Here is a 20,409-nt window from a genome sequence, read left to right as displayed (position 1 = left end):
TCTTTATAACGGATTACTGCAGCGGTGAAAGACAGGACGTAGTTTCACCTTGAGGCAAACCTATATAAATCTTGTTGATTTCGTGTTTGCTTTTTCTTTCTTCCACGATTATTATTATTGCTCTTGTTAGTTTGAAATTAGGGCATCTAATTCCTTACAGAAATATTAGGCTTAGTTGCTGTTGCATTTATCAACTTACCCACTAATCACTTGTATTGAGTCTTGTCATACAAAATAGGACTTAGTCCATCATGTAGATTTGAATTAACTCCCATCGGGGTATCTACCGGCTTTGCTCCAAGTTATTCAAGTTCACTGAGTAGATTATTTTACTTGCTTCTTGCCACTTCTATTCCCTTAATATTGAGTTGCCCTAAGGGGGGGTTAGTCAACAAAATAGAAATTTGATCTTCATCTTCATCTCATGCATCTACATGATCTTCATCTTCGAAATGGGTGTTTAGTGTGGACAAGTTCATGTTCGAAGATGGTGTTAGTGTGGACAAGTTCATCTTCTTCTTCATCTTCGAAATTTAAAATATGAACCGTTAGATCAGGCAGTTAGAATTCAATTATAAGATATAAACCGTTGGATTGAGGGATTATAGATCTAAGGGTAAGATAAAAAACTATTATAGATCTGAACTGTCATATGAAAGTGATTACAAATCTAACGGTCAGGTTGGGCATTAACCGTCTCAGATCTAAGGGGTGATTTTTCCAGAAGGTTAGAACGGGATATTAATTTCCAACACCTTCGTCTTCGATCACGCCCTGGCCCACTACGCCCTCACCAAGAAAGGCCCTACTACCTTCGCCGATCGGCCGCCGCAACTCATAGCGGACGCATTCTCAGCACTAACCAGCACAACATTAACTCCATTGAGTAAGGTCCTCTCTGGCGTCTCCTTAATTCACCGCAACCTCATGCTTCGCTTACCAGGTCCTACGGCGAAGCCTACATCTGGGTTTTGGAGCTTCTGTTCCAAAGTCTGAAATCTGAGTCCCAAACGGCAGGAAGCGTTCATGTCTAAAATCTTTCCAGCTCGCCATGCTCTGCTTGCTTGAGTTTATGTGTTTCGCGCAGAAGCTTGATGTAGAGGTGGTTAGGGAGATTGAAATGGCACAGAGAGAAACAACAGCGACGTCGGGGGCACAGGGAGACGATAGAGGGAGTGCGGGAGAGAGGGAGGAAAAAAGAGAAATGAGGATGCGTGAGAGAGAGGGGAAAAACGAAACAAAGGAAGCCCGCCCGCGTCCTTCATCTCGTTGAAGACCAAAAATGGTCTTCAACGAGATGAAGGATTTTAAACCGTGGAGATGAAGGACCGCTTCATCCCCTGCATCCAGATGAAATGTCATTTGCGCTCCACTAACGACTTCATCTGTTGAAAGGCATCATGCGGTTGAAGATCATCTCGGACTTCAAGTTGACTAACCCCCCTAAGTCTTTTGTTTGAAAATGAAACTTCAAATGAGTTTTAACAACCTCAATCCGTTTTATTCAATAAGGATGACCACACTTGTATCCCTCTTACATGTGAACACTGAATGGTCCAAAGGACTACCACAAAACCAAAGGACATTACAACCTTGCTAAACTTATCAAACCTGGCTCGGAGACATTTTTTTAGCCCATAAATAGCATTGATCAACTTGCCCACTTTCTCTTTCCCACCGAGCAATATATCCAAGAGGTTGGTCGACGTAAATTTGTTCCTCCAAATCTCCATGTAATAATGTTTTCTTAACATCCAACTGGAACAATGACCACTGATATCGAGACGCGAGCCGTGCTTAAGTGGGCCACAAGAGTAAAAGTCTCTAAATAATCCATACTATACGTTTGTGTATATCATTTAGCTAAAAGACGAGTCTTATACCTTTCCATCATTCTATTAGAATTATTTTTGATAATATATACCCATCTGCATCCAACAATATCAACCCCTTTTGATGGATGAACAGTTTCCATGTTTGATTGGAGATTAGTGCTTCTATTTCATCATCCATTGTTTCTTTCCATTTTGGAGATTTAAGGGTTTCTTGAACATTTTTAGGAAGAAATACTAGAGAAAGAAGTAAAAAAGCACTAGATTGAAGGACTAAGATGCTCAAGTAATTCGAGAATGCGATGAGACAAGAGAGAGAGAGAGAGAGGCGATCGTTGTCCCCCGATTGCAAACACCCACCCCTTCACTCTCGGGGATGAAGCCCGTCGATCCTGCTGAACTCTCGTTCCTGGTGAGCACCAGAAATCATCGCCAACGATGATCGACGGCTTGCCCAAGCTCCGATCTCACTGCCACAATGCAGATGATGCAGCGAGGACTTCCGGGCTTGGCTCTTTGCTCGATGCTTCGAGGACCAAAGAAGACGGTGCCGCCACTGATTGGACCACCGTTTGCAAACGGCGGACTTGATACCAGCACTCCCGCAACGCTCTCCACTGCCCCCTTCCGCTTCTCGTACGGCCATACCACTCTTATCAATCACTCGAGTGGCTCTATGTGCCACATCTTGTGTTCGGGTGATGGCGAAGTCTGGGCCTTGCCTTGCCTTCATCACCATTCCCCTCGCAGCTTGCTCCTCATTCATATCCCAATTCACGAAAGTTACTGAAGCTGATCGCGATTCCCCGCTGAGGCCCAAAGAGCTATGGACTGGACCTTGGCGATTTAATTTTCTCACTGTCCACATGGGAAGCTCTGCCGAATGCCGCATTGTCCAATATCGAGACTGAATCACCATGGCTCGCATTACCATTCTAGAGGCCAGAAATACCTCTTTTGGCTGGACCCAATTCACCCAATGCCTCTGACACTTCCTCCCATCCTCGTCGCCAGCTAATCCCCAACACTCCACCCTTGATTCAATGATCTTGGAACCCACCCCCGCCACCCCCCGCTTTAACCCGTTTCATGTCCTAGCTCACTCACCCATTTCATCCCCGCAAAACTTGAGTCGCCAACTTTAGATGGCCTCTGCTTGGGATCATCTAGTCATTTCGGTCCCGCCCACCCACCCCACATCTGCTTCGCTCTGGCCTCGACAGAGGGAATTCACAACCGTGGTTGCTTTGGATGCCTCACCTACTGATGGCCTAACTATCTCCAATTGGTTCTCTAGGCAGTTGCAACAAGATTACAGACTGCTGTCCTCTTACCTCTATCCTTGTGAGTGGATGGTCTCTTTTTGTTTACTCGGGGATCGATGGATAGCAGTTCGACTCCCCGTCTCTGCCTCCATCTCTACACCGATGATGCCTCGGTCAGTGGATTCAAATTGTGGGCCTCCCGCCAGAATTGTGGACAAGAATGTCTTCAAACTCATTGCCAACCAGTACGACACAGTCATTCGGCTTGATGATTGCACTGTTGACCGCTGGCGACTCAACCTGGCCTAACTATTCGTCAATCCCAACAACATTCAATTTGGGAAGTCTTTCCTGCGAATCGACACTGGCCAATCCTCTTGGATCTGCATTACATTTGGAGACCTCATTGATGATGCTGTTACTCTCGACGGCAGCAGCAGTAGTGACGACACCCAACCTCGGTTCACCTATTGCCATGACTCGGCCAACCCGGTGAGTCACTTGGTCTGCCCGCCAATTTCCCTGCCCCTCCTGTCACCTTTGAGCCCCCTGATAGCCTTCTACCACTTTGCCAGTGGCTACCTCCCCTACCGTTCATTTCAAATTCAAACCCCGACCCACCTTTGCAAAACTTCCTCTGCTGACCCCTCTGTCCCTCTCCTGGCTTTGTTGACTCTTTGGAACCAGACCCTCCCACTGCCTCTGCCATTGGAGAACCCGCTAGCTCACCAAACTTTGTCCCCCCCACCCCTCAACTACCTCCACCCAGCTTGATCCTCCCACCCTACTTAACCAGCACCGAGGCTCCCCCTTGTCTCAATCGGAACCAAGATCATCACGCAATTGGTCCCCCCTACCCCACGACCCAGACACAACACCTCCCCTCCTCCAATCTTAGCTCGAACCTCGGCCACACTCTGCAGCAATAACCCCTCCCGTCAGCAAAAACTGTGCCCAAATGGATCCATTTCCCCCACTGCTGGACCAATCCCCCCTAGACCTCATTCTCCCTCTCTCAATCACTTTGACAATGAGTTTGCCTCGTCAGTATGACCCAATCGTCAGTTACCAGCGAGTACCCCAGGAAGAAACATTTCACTGCACGGGGAAACAATTTATTTGTGGTTGATCCCAACACATGATTAAAACATGCACACCAAAAAACACGTGGAGTCAAGGCAAATAGAGGAACTGAGGGCATATGCAATTGGATGAGAACTTTCCCTCCAAGGATAGAAAATGTCATTCTCTTAATAAGAAAGCATGCAGTCAGAATTCCATCACCCCAATATTGCTTGGGCACAGTCATATGAGGAAGCATTGTGCGTGCAACTTCCAACAGATGACGATTCTTGCGCTCTACTATTCGATTTTGTTGGGGAGTGAACACACATGAAGAGTGATGAATAATTCCATGATTTTGGTAGAAATTATCAAACTTGTGATTCATAAACTCTAAGCCATTGTTAGTATGGAGAACTTGAAAAACATGCATTAAATTGGGTCTTTATTTCATTGTAATAGTTTTGAAATACATCATATACTTCAAAATTCTCCCATGGGAGATAGACCCAGGTACATCTACTGAAATCATCAATAAATAAAAGGAAATACTTGTGACCAAAGATACTGAACGCAAAACATGGCCCCCATACATTTGATTGGACAATTTCAAACAAACTTGTGCTTCTTGTTTTGTTGAAGGGAAATATAGTTCGTTGATGCTTGCCCAGTTTGCATGAGTCACATTGAAAAGATAAATTTGAAGGAAAGTCGGGAAATAGAATCAACTTTACTTGAGATGGATGTCCCAACCATAGATGCCATTGGACTGGTTAGATTGCAATATGAAGAGCATGTAATGGACCTTGTGAGTGTCCCTCTAGATGATGTAGTCCGCCCCTCTCACACGCGAAACCAATTGTCTTCCTCGTTGTGAGATTCTGAAATACAGCTCGGAAAAATGCTTCTCTCATGCTGCATTGGGCACATTATATGGGGTTTATGGAAAGAAAGAAAGAGGAGAAAATTTGAATTTAAATCTTCCCCTGCTGAAATCTTGTCTGATAACATTATGGGTCAAGTTTCTATCAAGCTCTTGACCCGAAAAGAATTCAGAAACCTCAGCAGCTATAACCTCAAAGGAAATTGGCAGCTGGTCGCTGGATTGTCTCAGCCTTCCTGCCCACTGATCATGGCTACCTGAGCCCCTCCACCAACGGGCCATTTCAAGCTAAACTTCGATGGAAGCGCTCTTGGTTGCTTGGGCCCTACTGGTTATGGAGGGGTCATTCATGATGCAATTGGTTGTATCCTTTTCTCCATCGCGGGCCCTCTTGGCATCTTCGATTCCACAACTGCTGAACGCTCTAGATTGCTGAACGGAATCAAAGTATTCACTAGCCAGCTCGTGGGCCCCCTCTTCATTGAAGGGGACTCAAAGACTGTCATTAAGTGGTGTGCAAAATCTATCAAACCTTCGTGGCGTCATTGGGATATGTATTCAGAAATCTGTAATTTAATTTCTTTTTTAAATTGTAATTGGAAGCACATTCCTCGCTCTGCCAATCATTTGGTAGACATTTAGGCTAAATCGGGTATTTCACTCCAACACCTCGTTGTGGAGGAAGACCCTCCTAGCTAGGTTTGTTTGTTATTTTCCCTCTCTTTTATAGTATATACACCTCATTTTAAAAAAAAGATTTTGAAATACATAGTAAGAAAGATAAAATGTTACAAAACAATTCATAGACTTAGTGAGTTGACTTATTGACAACAATGGAAATTTAGGAACAAATAACACTGACTGTGGTTACATAAAAAAAGATAGAACAAGTGTACCCATTTTCTGAACTGATGACACTAACCTATCAACAATACTGACATACTTAACATGAGAGGACTCCTTTAAGATAGAAACCATGGAAGGCATATCTGACATTTGAATTGTGGCTCTTGAATCTAGAGGCCAAGTAGATGAAGGTCACATATGTAGAGTTGATGTTGCTGGACTGGCTAAAGTGGCAGTGGCAGGTGGAGGCTGAACTACGGATGTTGTAACAGGAGGAGTAGGAACCAGTTGTGCCATGCGCTAATGTTACATCTCATCAGGTGCGCTTGACACAATATTCACAATGGGTCTAATAGATGTTTCTGCATTTTCATGGACAAGTGAATTTGCTCAGGCTGGCATCGCAAACTTACTCCAACACTTGTCAGAAAAATGATTCGACCAGCCGCAATGAATGCACTTCTTGTTAGGCGTATTGTCACCTTGGCCTCTGCCTTTGCCTCTACTAGGTCCACCATGTTCTTTGACTGATTCTGAGTTGCCTAAGATATGAAGGGCTGATATATCAACATGTTTAGTCTCTTTACTCCCTTTGGATGTAATTGCTTTTTCAGCTCACATGATTTTGTTAGATAGTGACAAGATATCATCCGAGGCCAGTAATTGTGCTCTAGTTGCATCAAATTCTTGTCCCAAACCATCCAACAATTTTGCTATGTGTAGATGTCCCTGTTTTTTCAACTCTCTTTCATTAGTAGTGGAGGGGTGGAAAATACTAGTCGCCTGCACGACTTGAAGCAGCTTACTGTAGTAGTTTGTAATTGATCGATCACCCTGTTTGAGGCTAAACAATCTAGCATAGAACGTACACACAGAGGATAAATTGCTCTCCTATATATACAACACTTCCTAAAGACACCCACATCACTTTTGCTGTTTTCAATTCATAATTTGATTCCGTAATTTGGAATTAGTATTGTTGATTAGCTACGTTATGACTTGATTGTCATCTGCTTCGTAGTCATCATCTAGGAAAGTGGAGGGCATCTTTGATGAATTTTGACTCTCTTTTGGCCTTGAGGTAAATCTGAATGGACTTTAACTACTGAGGTAGTTTTTTCCATTTAACCTCTCAGAAGTGATTAAGATTGAATCCTTTCCCTATGAGGTTCCATAATCCCTTGAGGGGGTGATAACTTCACCGGAATTAGTTATATATTCCAAGAATATCAATTACAAACAATCACAATTGAACACAAATCAATAGCCTACGTAGACACTATAGGCCTCACTTCTTAGAAAAATTAGGGTTTGCACAACTTTACCTATTTAGCCAAAATTCACAAAGCCCTCAAGATTGATGGCAATACTTCAGAGATCCCACAAAAAAAATCTCAAGAATAGGGCTGAAGTCAGCCAACCTAGTGATAATGTAGGCAATCTGAGCCGTTGTGCACCAGGTAGATGGGAAAGATCCGATGACAATAACCCCTTTAGGGCACTAACAACTCATCATACTGCTCTAGAGGCAACAAAAATCATTAACCCTAGGGTTATGATAGAGAAAAGGAACAAAAGGTAAGTTTTTTATCAACCAGTCGCAATCAAACCTTAATTTCTTCATTGTGAGAGGTTATTGGTTTCAATGGAGGAGATGGGGAAGCTCCACTCACTTGTTACTTGGTCTTATTGCTCTACTACCATGTAAAATAATGTAATAAAGAAGGTTGAGAGTGAAAGGAAGAGGAGAGAGACGACTACGAGAGAGTTAGCGAGGATCTTGTGGTTAGGGTTCAAATCTACCCTTAACTCTTGTATATAGTGTTAAGTTGGTTCCAAGGCTTATCCCAAAATAACTAGCCAACTTAGGAAATCTCTTTCCCAACTAATAAACTCAAGATTTTTGTAGTCACTAATTCACGTGGGACTATTCCTTAACACTCTCCCTCACGTGTAGACCCTCTTTTGCGGCTCTACAAGTGGATAATTTAGGAGTAGGCAGTTTAGGTGTAGGCCCTCTTTTGTGGCTCTACAAGTGGACAGTTTAGGTGTAGGCCCTCTTTTTGTGGCTCTACAAGTAGATAGTTTAGGTGCAGGCCCACATATGAGTACCCGCTCTGATACCATGTTAAGTTGGTTCCAAGGCCTATCACAAAATGACTAGCCAACTTAGGAAACCTCTTTTCCAACTAATAAACTTAAGATCTTTGTACGCACTAATCCATGTGAGACTATTCCTTAACATATAGTTTAAGTGAAACAATAGGTATAAAGACAACTATACCCTCACTCACTTAAACCCTTATTACTCCTACATTACCCCTCCTAATTACCTGAAACTGGAACTACATAAACTCTCAAACATGCTGAATAAGATATTGTTAATCTAAAAGATGGAGATAGTGTAAAAATTTTCAACGCTTCTTTACATTATTTTCTAACATGTAGACTTGAGGAATAATTAGGAGGGTTGAATGGAATAATCCCACATTATTTTATTCGTTGGGTAAGAGGTTTCCTAAATTGACTAGTCATTTCGGGATAGGGCTTTGGACCCAATTTAACATGGTATTAGAGCAGGTACTCATATGTGGGCTTACACCTAAAAAACCATCTACTTGTAGTGCCACAAAAGAGGATCTACACCTAAAACTATACACTTGTAGAGCCACAAAAAGAGGGCCTACACCTAAACTGCCTACTCCTAAATTATCCACTTGTAGAGCCACAAAAGATGGTCTACACGTGAGGGGGAGTGTTAAGGAATAGTCCTACATGGATTAGTGAGTACAAAAATCTTGAGTTTATTAGTTGGGAAAGAGGTTTCCTAAATTGACTAGTCATTTTGGGATAGGGCCTTGGACCCAATTTAACAGGTACTATTGTTGAATTGAGCTTGATTCTATCCCAAAATGACTAGCCATTTAGGAAGTCTATTGCTTGACATTATAAATCAATGACATTTCTTAACTTTTAGTCAATGTGGGACTATTCTCATTCAACACTCCCCCTCATGTCCAGACACAGAAGTGGCTTCTTATTTATGATACATTGTAATGATCACTTAAGGTGTTTGTTGACATTAGGTGTTCGGTTCCAACTCACTAGACCATAAACAAGCTGTTCTGGTTGTTTATTTCGCTTTTATTTTTTGTATGCTTTTGCTAATCTTTATCTCTTATCCTTTTAATCTTGGTTCTCTTTTAAATGAAATTCTCATCATTCTCAACAAAAAAGAAAATATAATGAAAGTGTTTTAGGTTCTTCAAGGTGAGAAATTTCGTACCTTCATGTTCTTATTGGAGCTCATGAAGATACGTTTACTGTTTTTGACTTGTTTTCCAGCCAAGATATGCCAAGATCAAATTTTAGTGTGGAACTTGATGCTGCCAGTGCAACTTGGCTATCCATTGACGTTGCCCTCTTTTCAACCAAAACTGGAGAACTGTTGCTGCTTACTTTGGTCTATGATGGGAGGTAAATGAACTTGATGTGTCTCATCTATGTTTGAGCACGCCACTATTAAAGTTTTTTGTTATGAAGGTAATCTGTGTGTTCTTGCCCAACTGTTTTCAGGATTGTGCAAAGACTTGAACTTTCAAGGTCCAAAGCTTCAAATTTGACTTCGGTTAGCTACACTGCATAAATCCCAAAGCTTTTCCAACTATTTATCTTGGCAGGCCATCTTCCAATCTTTGATCAATGATTACGCATTAGTGAAACTTCAACTTATTATTATTTTTTATTTATCTGTAAGGGCATTACTACCTTGGGTGATGCATTCTTCTTCTTGGGTAGTCGTTTAGGAGATAGTCTCCTTGTGCAATATAGCTGCGGAATTGCAACATCTTTGCCTTCCAGCCATGGAAAGGATGAGGTATGTATCAGCATGGTAATTTATTAGTTCATTGAGCTTGTTGAAAATAGTGTCACATCTGTTATGGAGTGATCTGTGACCTAGTATAAGCAATTGCGTTGGGTCTCTTCACTCTTAAGCTCGAGTGTTTGCATTTGATGTCCTTTTTCATAGTATTGTAGCAAACAATATGAGCTTCTAATAATGGTTGGCCGTCTGCCCAAAATAATCTATTGTGTGGAGCACAAAGAAGGCCCAAATGTGAAGGGGAGTGTTGAAAAAGAGTCCCACAAAAGCTATGAAGTGATCCAAGACCTAGTTAAGAACTTGGGTGGGGCCTCTCCACTCTAAGCTTCAGGTTTTGAGTTGGATATCTTCTTTAATGCTCATCACAGTTGTTTAGAGCCATGTTGAAACTGAAAGATGAAAAGGGTGTTCTGGAGGTCATATTGATGACTGTTGCACATTAAGTTGATGTAACATAACAAATGGAAAATGTAGAGCTGGCAGACAGATAATAGTATCATCTGCTCTTCTTTCCTTGAGTGCACTTGTGTCTCAATATTTGATTTTACTTCATGCCCTCTTTGTTTTGTGAAAATTAAATTAAAGTGCGATCAATTCTGCTTAGGTAGTAGATATTGAAGGTGATGTCCCCCCTGCAAAGCGGCTTCGGAGGGCTTCTTCTGATTCTCTACAAGATGTTAGTGGTGAAGAACTTTCATTATACTCTTCTGCTCCAAACAACTCAGAGTCAACACAGGTAATGCCAGATTCTATCCTATAGCAATGCAACACCTTATGGACTTTTTGCAAGTTATCTCCAATTTTTTGCTGTAGTGCATAGGTGTAGTTTTTAATTGGTGTGTTTAAAAATAAAGGAAAAAAATAAAATCTTTGATCACTTATGTAATGTACTATTTCTACAAATTCATTTTAGTTTTTATTTTCCCTATAATTTTTTAAATGATCAGAGTTTCATAGAAGATACAAATTATACAAAGAGATTGCTGAGAAAACCACTTTCATCCCTACATTTAATAAAAACTAAAATAATTAATGAACATAAGAAAGATAAGAATCAGCCGCTAAAAGATGAGGAAGGTTGGCTTCATGTCTTGCTAATGAATCAGCCACTGAATTTGCATTACGCAATGTGTGAACCCACCGAATCACAAAATGCCGATACTTCACAATCTCATCATATATTTGAAGTTTCTCCATCCATTTTCGTGTCTACTACATTAGTTTATTTAGGTATTCTTGCTCTTTATGCTTCTACTGCTGGTAAATAGGTCATCAATTCTGGGGCATTAGCCCATATGATTGGTAGAATGTCTCATATCTCATCTTCTCTTACTAATGTCGTACTCATTGATAGCTCGTTTACCAATGTTTGTGCTCAGGGGGGAGTTCAAGCTACTCCCTCTATGTCATTATCATCAATTATCTACTATTTCTCGATTAGTTTATTTTTTGTTAGTCAAATCACCAAGCACCTTCATTGTTTATTAAAATTGTTTTCCTTAGTTTTGTGTATTTATGAATCTCAAGAAGAAGAAGAAGATTGGTGGGGAATGAATGAGTTGGAGGAAGTGTGAATCAAAAGTCAACAACATTGGCCATCTTGGCACTTCCTTCTTGGCCATCTGTCTTCAGTTAAGTTTCATCAACGTTTTCCTTCTAGAAGCCATCTTTATCCTTTTGAGTGTGATACCTGTCAGTTTGGGAAGCATCTACCTTTATGCCCAGAGTCAATAAAAGGAGTTTGGGTTCTACTTCATTTAGCTTTATGGGGCCCAGGCCAGGGCCCAAATAGTTTGAAATTTTAGTACTTTGTGTCTTTAGTAGATGAATATAGACAGACAACTCGGGTGTACCTCATGAAGAATAAATCCCAGGTATTCGATGTAGCCATGAAATTCTTTAATGAACTGAAGACACAATTCAGGATTTCAGTTTGGATTTTGTGTTCTGATAGAACGTCCTGGTTTTCCTTCTTCTGTTCCTCACATGGAATTATATGTCAATCATCTTGCATTTATACTCCACAATAAAATGTAGCTGAAAATAAACAAACTTTAATGACTTGAGCTCTTCTTTTTCAGATGACTTTGCCCAAGAGTTTCTAGAGGGATGCACTATTGACAGCATGCTTTTTTGATAAATCTATACCTTCCTCAGTGCTGAATGTCAAATTCCTATTAAGGTTTTTTTTTTGAGGGAAAGTGTGTGATTATTAAATAAAACATAGAAAAAATATATGATCTACTGGGGAGGGCCGACCTCCACAACAAGGTGTTGGAGGGAAGATCCCTGTTTAGCGTGTAAGTCTGCTAAATGTTTGACAGATCTAGGGTTTTACAAATTCCTTTCAAGGTTTTACAACCCACAATTGAACTATTCTTTCTCCACTACAAGTGTTTGGTTGTGTTTGTTTTATCCACCTAGTTGATCCCTCCACAAACTAGCTGTCTCTAAGGTTGGTAAAATGTGTTTTCTTAGGTTATTCTCATCACTAAAAACGGTACTGATGTTATGATCCGATTTCTAAGAAAGTATAGATATACGTGAATGTGACATTTTTTGAGAATTGTTCTTAATTCCAGTCACCTATTGATTCCAAATCTGTTAAAGTAAGTTTTCCTTGTGAGTTTTGTCTCTCCTTGGTCTATATCTCTTCATGTTTTTTTTTTTTTTTGGATGAATATATCTCTTCATGTTGTTAGTGATGCGTAAAAATAAAAGACATGTCATTGCTTGAAGAATATGAGGTTGAAGTTGAGGCTGATACAGATCATGTGGACGGTGATTTTGGTGATATAGCTCTTCCACAATCAACTTTGACTAGGGATCTTGAGATGTCTGATCGTGAGTTGTCTATTGCACTTAGGATAGGTTGGTGCATCTAATCGTCACCTTTTAGTGAAGTATGTATCTCCTAATTATCTTTCTTCTTCGTATTGATCCTTTATTTTTTCTCTTTCTTGTGTTTCTCTACCTAGGTTTGTGCATGCGGCTTTGTAGTGTCCTAGGTGGAAACTCGCTATAGATGAAGAAATTAGAGCCTTGTTATTGTGGAAAATATGTGATTCTCTTGATACAGAGGTTGTAGGTTATCGATGGGTTTATACTATAAAGTATAGTCTAGATAGATTTGTTGAAAGATACAAAACCTGATTAGTTGCTAAGGATAGTGAGAGGATATCTAGGTTGAAAAGTCAATTTATGGGCTTAAACAATGCCCCACAGCTTGGTTCAATAAATTTGACGAAGTGGTTCTAGCAATGGAATTTGTGCACAATTAGATCATTCAGTCTTTGTATGGGTAAGAGATTGGAGTAGTAGTTATTAATTGGATTTGTTTATGATATTTTTTTTATCAAAAAATGAGAAGCATGAAAGCGTTGTTGTGAAAAACCACATTATGGCAAAATTTCAAACCGAAAAATTGGGGAACTTGAAATACTTTCTCGGTTTAGAGGTTGCTAAGAGCAAGCTTGGGATAATTTTTTTCCCAAAGGAAATGCGATATACACCTATTTTAAGAGAATGGTTACTTGGAGCCAAACTTGTTGAGACTCTTATGGACTGGAGTGTGGGTCATTGTAATGAGAATTGCCTGAGTTGAATGACGCAATTATGTATCAGTGCGTCATTGTTGAAAGATGGAACTATGAAACCAGACTTGATATGGCTTTTTACTTGAGCATTATTAGCCAAATTATGGACACACTAAAGAAAGTTTATTTTGACACATTTTACATAGTTCTAAAGTTTTTGAAAGGAGCGCTAGGAAAGGGATTATGGTATAGAACACATGGAAATTTTGACATTAAAGGGTTTCCAGATGATGATAATGTAACTTTTGAGTTGGATCATAGGTCTACCGTTGGGTATTGTACTTTTATTGGTGGTAATCTATTAACATAGAAGAGTAAAAGTAGAATGTAATGATCTTGTGCTTAAGCTGAGTATATAGCAATTGCTCATACTGCCTGTGAATTATTATCCCTTATGGTTGATTTTAGGGTTAATCTTTAAAATCATATTGTTATGGGATGCTATAATCACACTGATTTTTATTGCAAAAAATCTAGTTTTCCATGAATGACCTTACACAGTCGAGGTTGACTGTCATTTTATTTGGAGGTTGTCATGATTGGTATTATTGTTACTCCGTGTGTTAAACTATAGATCAGCTTTGGATGTTTCTTCACGAAGGCCCTAAATAGACAGGGGTTCAGGTCTTTTTGTAAGAAGCTGGGGGGCTCTATGATATGTAAGCTCTAGCTTGGGGGAAGTGTTGAGAGTTGTCAGGGGTATTTTTGTCAATTTTTCTTATGTGTAATTTAGTCCTTGAGTTTTCTCTTTCATAAAGTGTTAGGTTTAGTTCTTGTCTTAGACTTATGTTTATGCAACTTAATTATGACGTATGTAAACAAGAAAGTGGGACATATTTTAACAACTTTTCACTACTGAAAAAAAGAAAGAAAGAGAGTGGGTCGTATTAATCTTTTTGTATCACATTAACTTTTAAGTGAATATAAGGAGGCAGTAGGGGTCGACTTTGCCTCTGATGCCTGCCATAATCGACCCCTGCTGCTTGCCATATTTTCCTGCAACAACTTCTGCTCTCTTTTCCCTGTTCTTCTTCTTCTCTCTTCAAATCTCTGCCAAACCCTAATGTAGAACTCGGAAATGCTTCTGTTGTTCAAAACTTTTCTTTTCTTTTAAGGCTATCAACTTCCTGAGAACCTTTTCAATCTTTTTTCTTGTACAATATGAGAAATCTTATTTTGAAGCTATTGATTATTGGTGACACTGACTGACCTATTCTCTTTTCACTTTACTCTTCTGTAGAAAACCTTTTCATTTACAGTGAGGGATTCTCTTATCAATGTCGGTCCTCTGAAAGACTTCTCTTATGGATTGAGGATCAATGCTGATCCAAATGTTACAGGAATGATTGCAAAGCAGAGCAACTATGAACTGGTTGGTTGATGTAGTTGTTTTTGCATGCTTCATTTGAGTCAAATAAAGCATTTCTTTTATCATTCTTCATTATGAAGAAAATTGTGTGTGTTGTTTCTTGTGTCATTTTTAGTTGGAGATTCTTTTTCTTTGATGTTTATTGATTGTAATTTATTTAGTTTCCGTTTTCTGGTTGTCGAGCTACTGTATTGCTAGTCATCTCATTTCATATCTTGTATCTTTTCCTCTTTCTTAATGAAATTGACCTTTTTTCTCAAAAAAAACTTTCTTGCTAGAAAAGACTCGTGGTTTTGCAGCATTTTTTTTTCATTTGAAATGTAAAAGTTACTTGAAAGAAGTTAGTGGATATAGTGGCTCTCAACTAAGATGTTAATCTGGTAGATAGTTGTATGAGGTTATCAGACAATAGGTCCCATCTTAACTGCTCTTGTAATTCAGCCCTTGTAGGGAGCAGAAACTTTCACCCTTGAGGGTGAAACCATAATTGAAGATGCATGAGTAAGAAAATAGGTAAAGTCTCTCCAACATTGTCTTGAATATAGGCTCGAATGTCATGATAGTGTGCTTGGTTTGCAGCAATTTCTGTTTTTTCTGGCAGAACAAATAACTTTCTACTGCAACCACCAGAAAAAAATGTGCGTTGATGGTCCAATCTTTTACACATTATATCAATCATTCAAGAAATGATTTAATTGTATCGCATCTCATTAGGTCTCTCAATGGGAATCTTGGACCAGATATGGTTGGGGGGTGTAATTAGAGAGCATTAGTCTCCTTGCACCTTGCAAAAGTTGAAAAATGTAGAGTAAATATATGCAGAAACCAGAGAGAGAGAGAGACCAGAAGATGTATTTAATGTAAAAAAAGAAAAGAAATTAGGACATAGTCTTGTCCCTATTTCACTTATATACCAGTTACATAAAGAGGTCTACGAAAATGCTCCTAGAGACAAAACTACGGCTACCCTTACTTAAAGTACCCTTCGATCTAAGAGCTTTATTTGAATAATGACTTTCTATCACATCTCTTGTTCCTTCAGCCTCAAGCTGGAGTATAGATGTTAAAAGGCCCAATTTTCCAAAAAAAAAGGAATATTCTTTTGTTGAAGTGTCTTAGTGAAAAAGTTATAAAACTAATCAGATGACCTGGTTTGAAGTGTAGTGATTGTTCCATTCATGACAGTGCCTCGGATAAAGTGGCAATCTACTTTTATGTGTTTTGTTTGCTCATGAAATATAGAGTTGATAGCTATAAGCATAGTAATTTTCTTGGCACTCTAATCAATGACTACCTTGGAACCTCCTTTGATGATGAGGGGCCCCATGAGACAGTCCTGGAAGACCGAGAGGCCTTGCAGTAGCCCAATGAGTTCTGCGGTAGTGGAGTTGGAGATACCAAGAAGGTCCGCAAAGGAGTATAGTAACCTGATTGCCATTGAACATGTTTATTGCTTTGTCAACTTGGATCCCAAATTCATTCAGCAATGGCTTTATCTAGATCATCTTGCTAGCAGTGTGTGCTTTGATTCTATATTCTGCCTTTGCATTGGATCTTGACACCACTCTTTGCTTCTTTCTCTTCTAGATCATAAGAAAACCATCTATGAACTTATAGTGCCTACTGGTGGACCTCCTCTCCAATTTTGACCCACATAATCCGCATTTAACTATACCCAACTTATAGTTCTATTTCCATCTAGGTGCAGGGAAGTCAGTTTATTTGTGGGAAGGTGGGAACCCTTCTCATGCAGGAGGTAGGCGGCAAAGGCTCTGCCCCTCTCTGCATGTTTTTTTTTTTTTTTTCCATTTTAATTTTTTTTATACCTGTAATGGCCATTTTCCTGCTAATGAAATTCTCTCAAATTTTCAAGAAAAAAATCAGGAATGATGTCATACTGGTTCAACAGGCGTTTTTTTGCAGTTGAACTAGTTGACCCCGACCCACCAACTACCTGACCGGGTTGGATCTGTTAATATTGGTAAATATCATGTAAGTTAACAATTTCACTGTATTCTTGACTGCTAAGATAACAGAAATATGCACTGTAGCAGCAGCAGAAAAACCATGGTGCCCTTATTTTATCCTTTATTCGGAAAAAAACCGAACTTCTGTTTTTTCTTCTTAAATTTTTTTATTTTTGGAGCCTTGATCTGAAGAGACCCTAAAGCAGAGTTTATGCACATTTGTTTACTTTTTTCTGCTGCATGCATTGAATTTTAGCATTTGCCTATTTTTTTGCAGTTTAGCTTAATTCACTTTCCAATTCTTCTTGGGTATTGTGCTAAGCCAGATTAACTCCTTGGATGATGCCTGTCATGGTTGCAGGTTTGCTGTTCTGGTCATGGCAAGAATGGTGCTCTTTGTGTTCTTCAGCGGTCAATTAGACCAGAATTAATTACTCAGGTATGCAAATATTTATTTCTTACATTTTTTGCCTAAAATAGAAAAAGGAATATTCATTTTAATGGAGAGTATGCTCTTGTAGCTTCATATGTTCATTTAAATGGTCACTTTTGTTGGAGGCCAGTAATAAAGCTATTTGGACTCTAATTTCAGAAGAAAAAAAAATCACTCAAGCAGTGGTTTTCAGAAGTTTCGAATTTACTTTGTGGAAGTTAAGGTATAATTGAGTGAGAGAGGAGAAAGAGAGAAGAGAAAGCTGGGAGAAAGGTGCATGATCAGAAGAACAGCCGTTTGGAGTCAGACGTCCGTAACTCCTTTTATAAGCTATTTTAAACATCATTACATGAAAGGACTAAATAACCACTCATCTCTAAACACCTCATAATTTGATAAAACACATCAGATTCTTCTAAACATTGGATCAGCTTGACTGTAATGAAAACGAAAAAAGTTCTAACTTAGGATGGTTAACTCATACATAGTGAATGATCATAATGACCATTATTACATATTTTACCACTCTACCTCAAGCTAGAGTGCATACATCAAGAAACTCCACTTGTTACAAAAGTTACCAAACTCATGCTTTCTAAGTGCTTTGGTGACAATCTCCAAGCTGGTCCTCAAACTTCTCGTATGGAGTTACTACAATGCCATTCATCACAACATCACAAAAAAAAGTGACTACCCGCTTCAATATGTTTAGTCCTCTCATGTAATACCAGATTACTTGCAACAAGGATGACTGCTTTGTTGTCACAATTTGTTACCATAAGAACCTTAGTTTGAAATCTAATCTTAATCAGAACAAATCTTACCCAAAGAAGTTTGCTAATTGGATGAGCCACCACCCAGTATTCTACCTCTACACTTGAGTGGGCCACCATATTTTGCTTCTTAGTCTTGCAACTCATTAAGTTACCTCCACTGAATACACAATATCCAATAGGGATATTTTGTTTAACTTTGACCCTGCATAATCTGCTTCAAAGTACCCAATTACTTGCAAATGATCATGTGGTTTGTACAATAAGCTTTCTTTAGATACTCCCTTTAGATATTTCAAGATCCTTTTGGCTGCCTTGAGATGATTTTTTCTTGGATTCTCCACAAATTGACTCATGACACTCAAGCTTGCCCTTAAGTCATCATCATGAAGAGTTGGTTCTCTTCCGTAGGTGTTTCAACTAGTTTTGTCCCCAATAAACCATATTTTTGTAGTATGTATGTGATATATTATATTTTCTTTGTGATAAACAATTCTTGCCTTACTCCTAACCACATTATTACCAAGTTAGTACCCAAGTGATCCTAAATCTTTTATCTGAAAATGGCCTTTGAGATACTCTTTGACTTCAATCCCCTTTGCATCACTTATTGGTAATACAATATCATCCACCATGTACTATCAAAACTACAATTCCAAATGATTTTTTTATAACAAACAAGGGATGGTCACAATGACCTTTGGAGAACCCTAAGGACATGATAACTTTGTGAATTTATCAAACTAAGCCTTTCAACTTTGTTTTAGACCATAGATAGCTTTCTTCAGTATACAAACCTTGCTAACCTCCCCTTGAGCAACATACCTTGGAGATTCTTCCACATACACTTCCTCCTGCAAGTTATTATATTAGAAAACATTTTTCATGTGTAATTGAGATAATGTCTATCCCTTACAACCACAAAAATCAGAATATGCATTGAACTCATTCAGTCCACAGAAGAGAAAGTTTCAAACAAATCTACTTTGTTGGTTTGAGTATAACTTTTTTGCCACCAACCTTTCTTTATACCTTTTTGTTGAATTTATGGAAAAGAGAAATAATTCATTGACTTGTTGTAATCAGAGTACATGAACCCCTATTTATAATAGAGGAAAGTAGTAAAGTCCAATTCCAATTAAACTACCTTTGTCCCAATTATACCCAAACTCTAACACTTAAAAGATAAGTCCTAGCATAATTAAATAACCCAACATAAATAGAAGACTAACATAACTAAAACACCTTTAAACTGAAACTCTTCTATGAGACCTCCTTCCATAATAATTGTGGCTTTGTAAGACTTCTTATTGTGAGAGTCATGTACGACTCTTCCATATTTGTTCTTCAACACTCCCCCTCAAGGTGAAGTTTATAACTTCAGATTGCAATGAAAATGATTCTTGGTTTTCAATTTTCTTTTGTTGAAAAAAGTTATTGACAAATACAATTCTTCATTGATGCAAAAACTTTGTCTTTTGTGCTTCCCCTTTCTTGAATATTTTGGTCACATAAAACTTACCACAACATATAGAATAAAATACCTCTTTCTTGTATTTCTTCTTCTATTTCTCCCTCTCAAGTTGGGAAGTAATGGCAGTGATCCCAACTTGAACCAAATAACATAGATGTAGTAATAAGCTCCTCCATCACGGTGTCCCAACCTGGGTACTAGGTACAAACTCTCGAAGGGTAGAAATTGGTGATAAGTGGGTAATGCCTGTCATTCACAAGACGACGATAAAAGACCTACGAGTACATATAAAAAGTACTTAAAAACATGTTGAGGCCACCATGTGTTTTATTTTTCTAAGAAATTTAAATTCTGCATCTAACGAACCAATGCTGACAATAGTCAGCAAATAATGAACCCAAGGCAAGTAACCGAGGAGTTATTCTTTAGAAATAATGTCTCAATCAAAGAGACAATAGCAGTAGCGGAAATTGGCCAATGCCTGAATAACATGTACCAAATTTGTAGTAGTATAACAGTAGATAGCCGGTAAATAAGCAACACACAAGAGATTGGCCCAAATGGGTATGTGAGAGTCATGTAAAGAATGGTAGGAGAAAGGCTACCAAATAACCAATGGGTAAAGAGGAAGATAAAATGCTGAGGCCACCAGGTGTTTTATTTTTCTAAGAAATTTAAATTCTGCATCTAACGAACCAATGCCGACAATAGTCAGCAAATAATGAACCCAAGGCAAGTAACCGAGGAGTTCTCTTTTAGAAATAATGTCTCAATCAAAGAGACAATAGCAATAGCGGAAATTGGCCAATGCCTGAATAACATGTACCAAATTTGCAGTAGTATAATAGTAGATAACCAGTAAATAAGCAACACACAAGAGATTGACCCAAAGGGGTATGTGAGAGTCATGTAAAGGATGGTAGGAGAAAGGCTACCAAATAACCAATGGGTAAAGAGGTAGAGAATTTTGAAATTCGCCTTTTTCAGAATAAGTGCAGACCTTGGGACACAGGAAAAAACCCCCTT

At 39.0% G+C, this 20,409-nt stretch overlaps 1 protein-coding gene across 2 annotated transcripts in view; it reads left to right on the top strand.

Annotated features, from left to right (window-relative positions):
* LOC137948129 (cleavage and polyadenylation specificity factor subunit 1) overlaps window positions 1-20,409 on the top strand; it is a 41,371-nt gene that overhangs the window by 8,159 nt on the left and 12,803 nt on the right. Inside the window, exons 8-13 of one of the 2 annotated variants that reach the window (XM_068794088.1) lie at window positions 9,234-9,365; window positions 9,465-9,516; window positions 9,646-9,765; window positions 10,376-10,507; window positions 14,608-14,739; window positions 17,065-17,142. In XM_068794088.1, coding sequence (XP_068650189.1) covers window positions 9,234-9,365; window positions 9,465-9,516; window positions 9,646-9,765; window positions 10,376-10,507; window positions 14,608-14,739; window positions 17,065-17,142 — 646 coding nt within the window. The remainder of the gene's footprint in view (window positions 1-9,233; window positions 9,366-9,464; window positions 9,517-9,645; window positions 9,766-10,375; window positions 10,508-14,607; window positions 14,740-17,064; window positions 17,143-20,409) is intronic. The other variant, XM_068794089.1, reaches the window with a different exon arrangement.

Source organism: Aristolochia californica, unplaced genomic scaffold (assembly GCF_029961685.1).
Source record: "Aristolochia californica isolate CCGP_79_NKW_82.1479 unplaced genomic scaffold, dmAriCali1.0.hap1 SCAF_13, whole genome shotgun sequence".
In the NCBI taxonomy this organism is placed as follows: Eukaryota; Viridiplantae; Streptophyta; class Magnoliopsida; order Piperales; family Aristolochiaceae; genus Aristolochia; species Aristolochia californica.
This window is presented reverse-complemented; position numbering and strand designations above follow the sequence as displayed.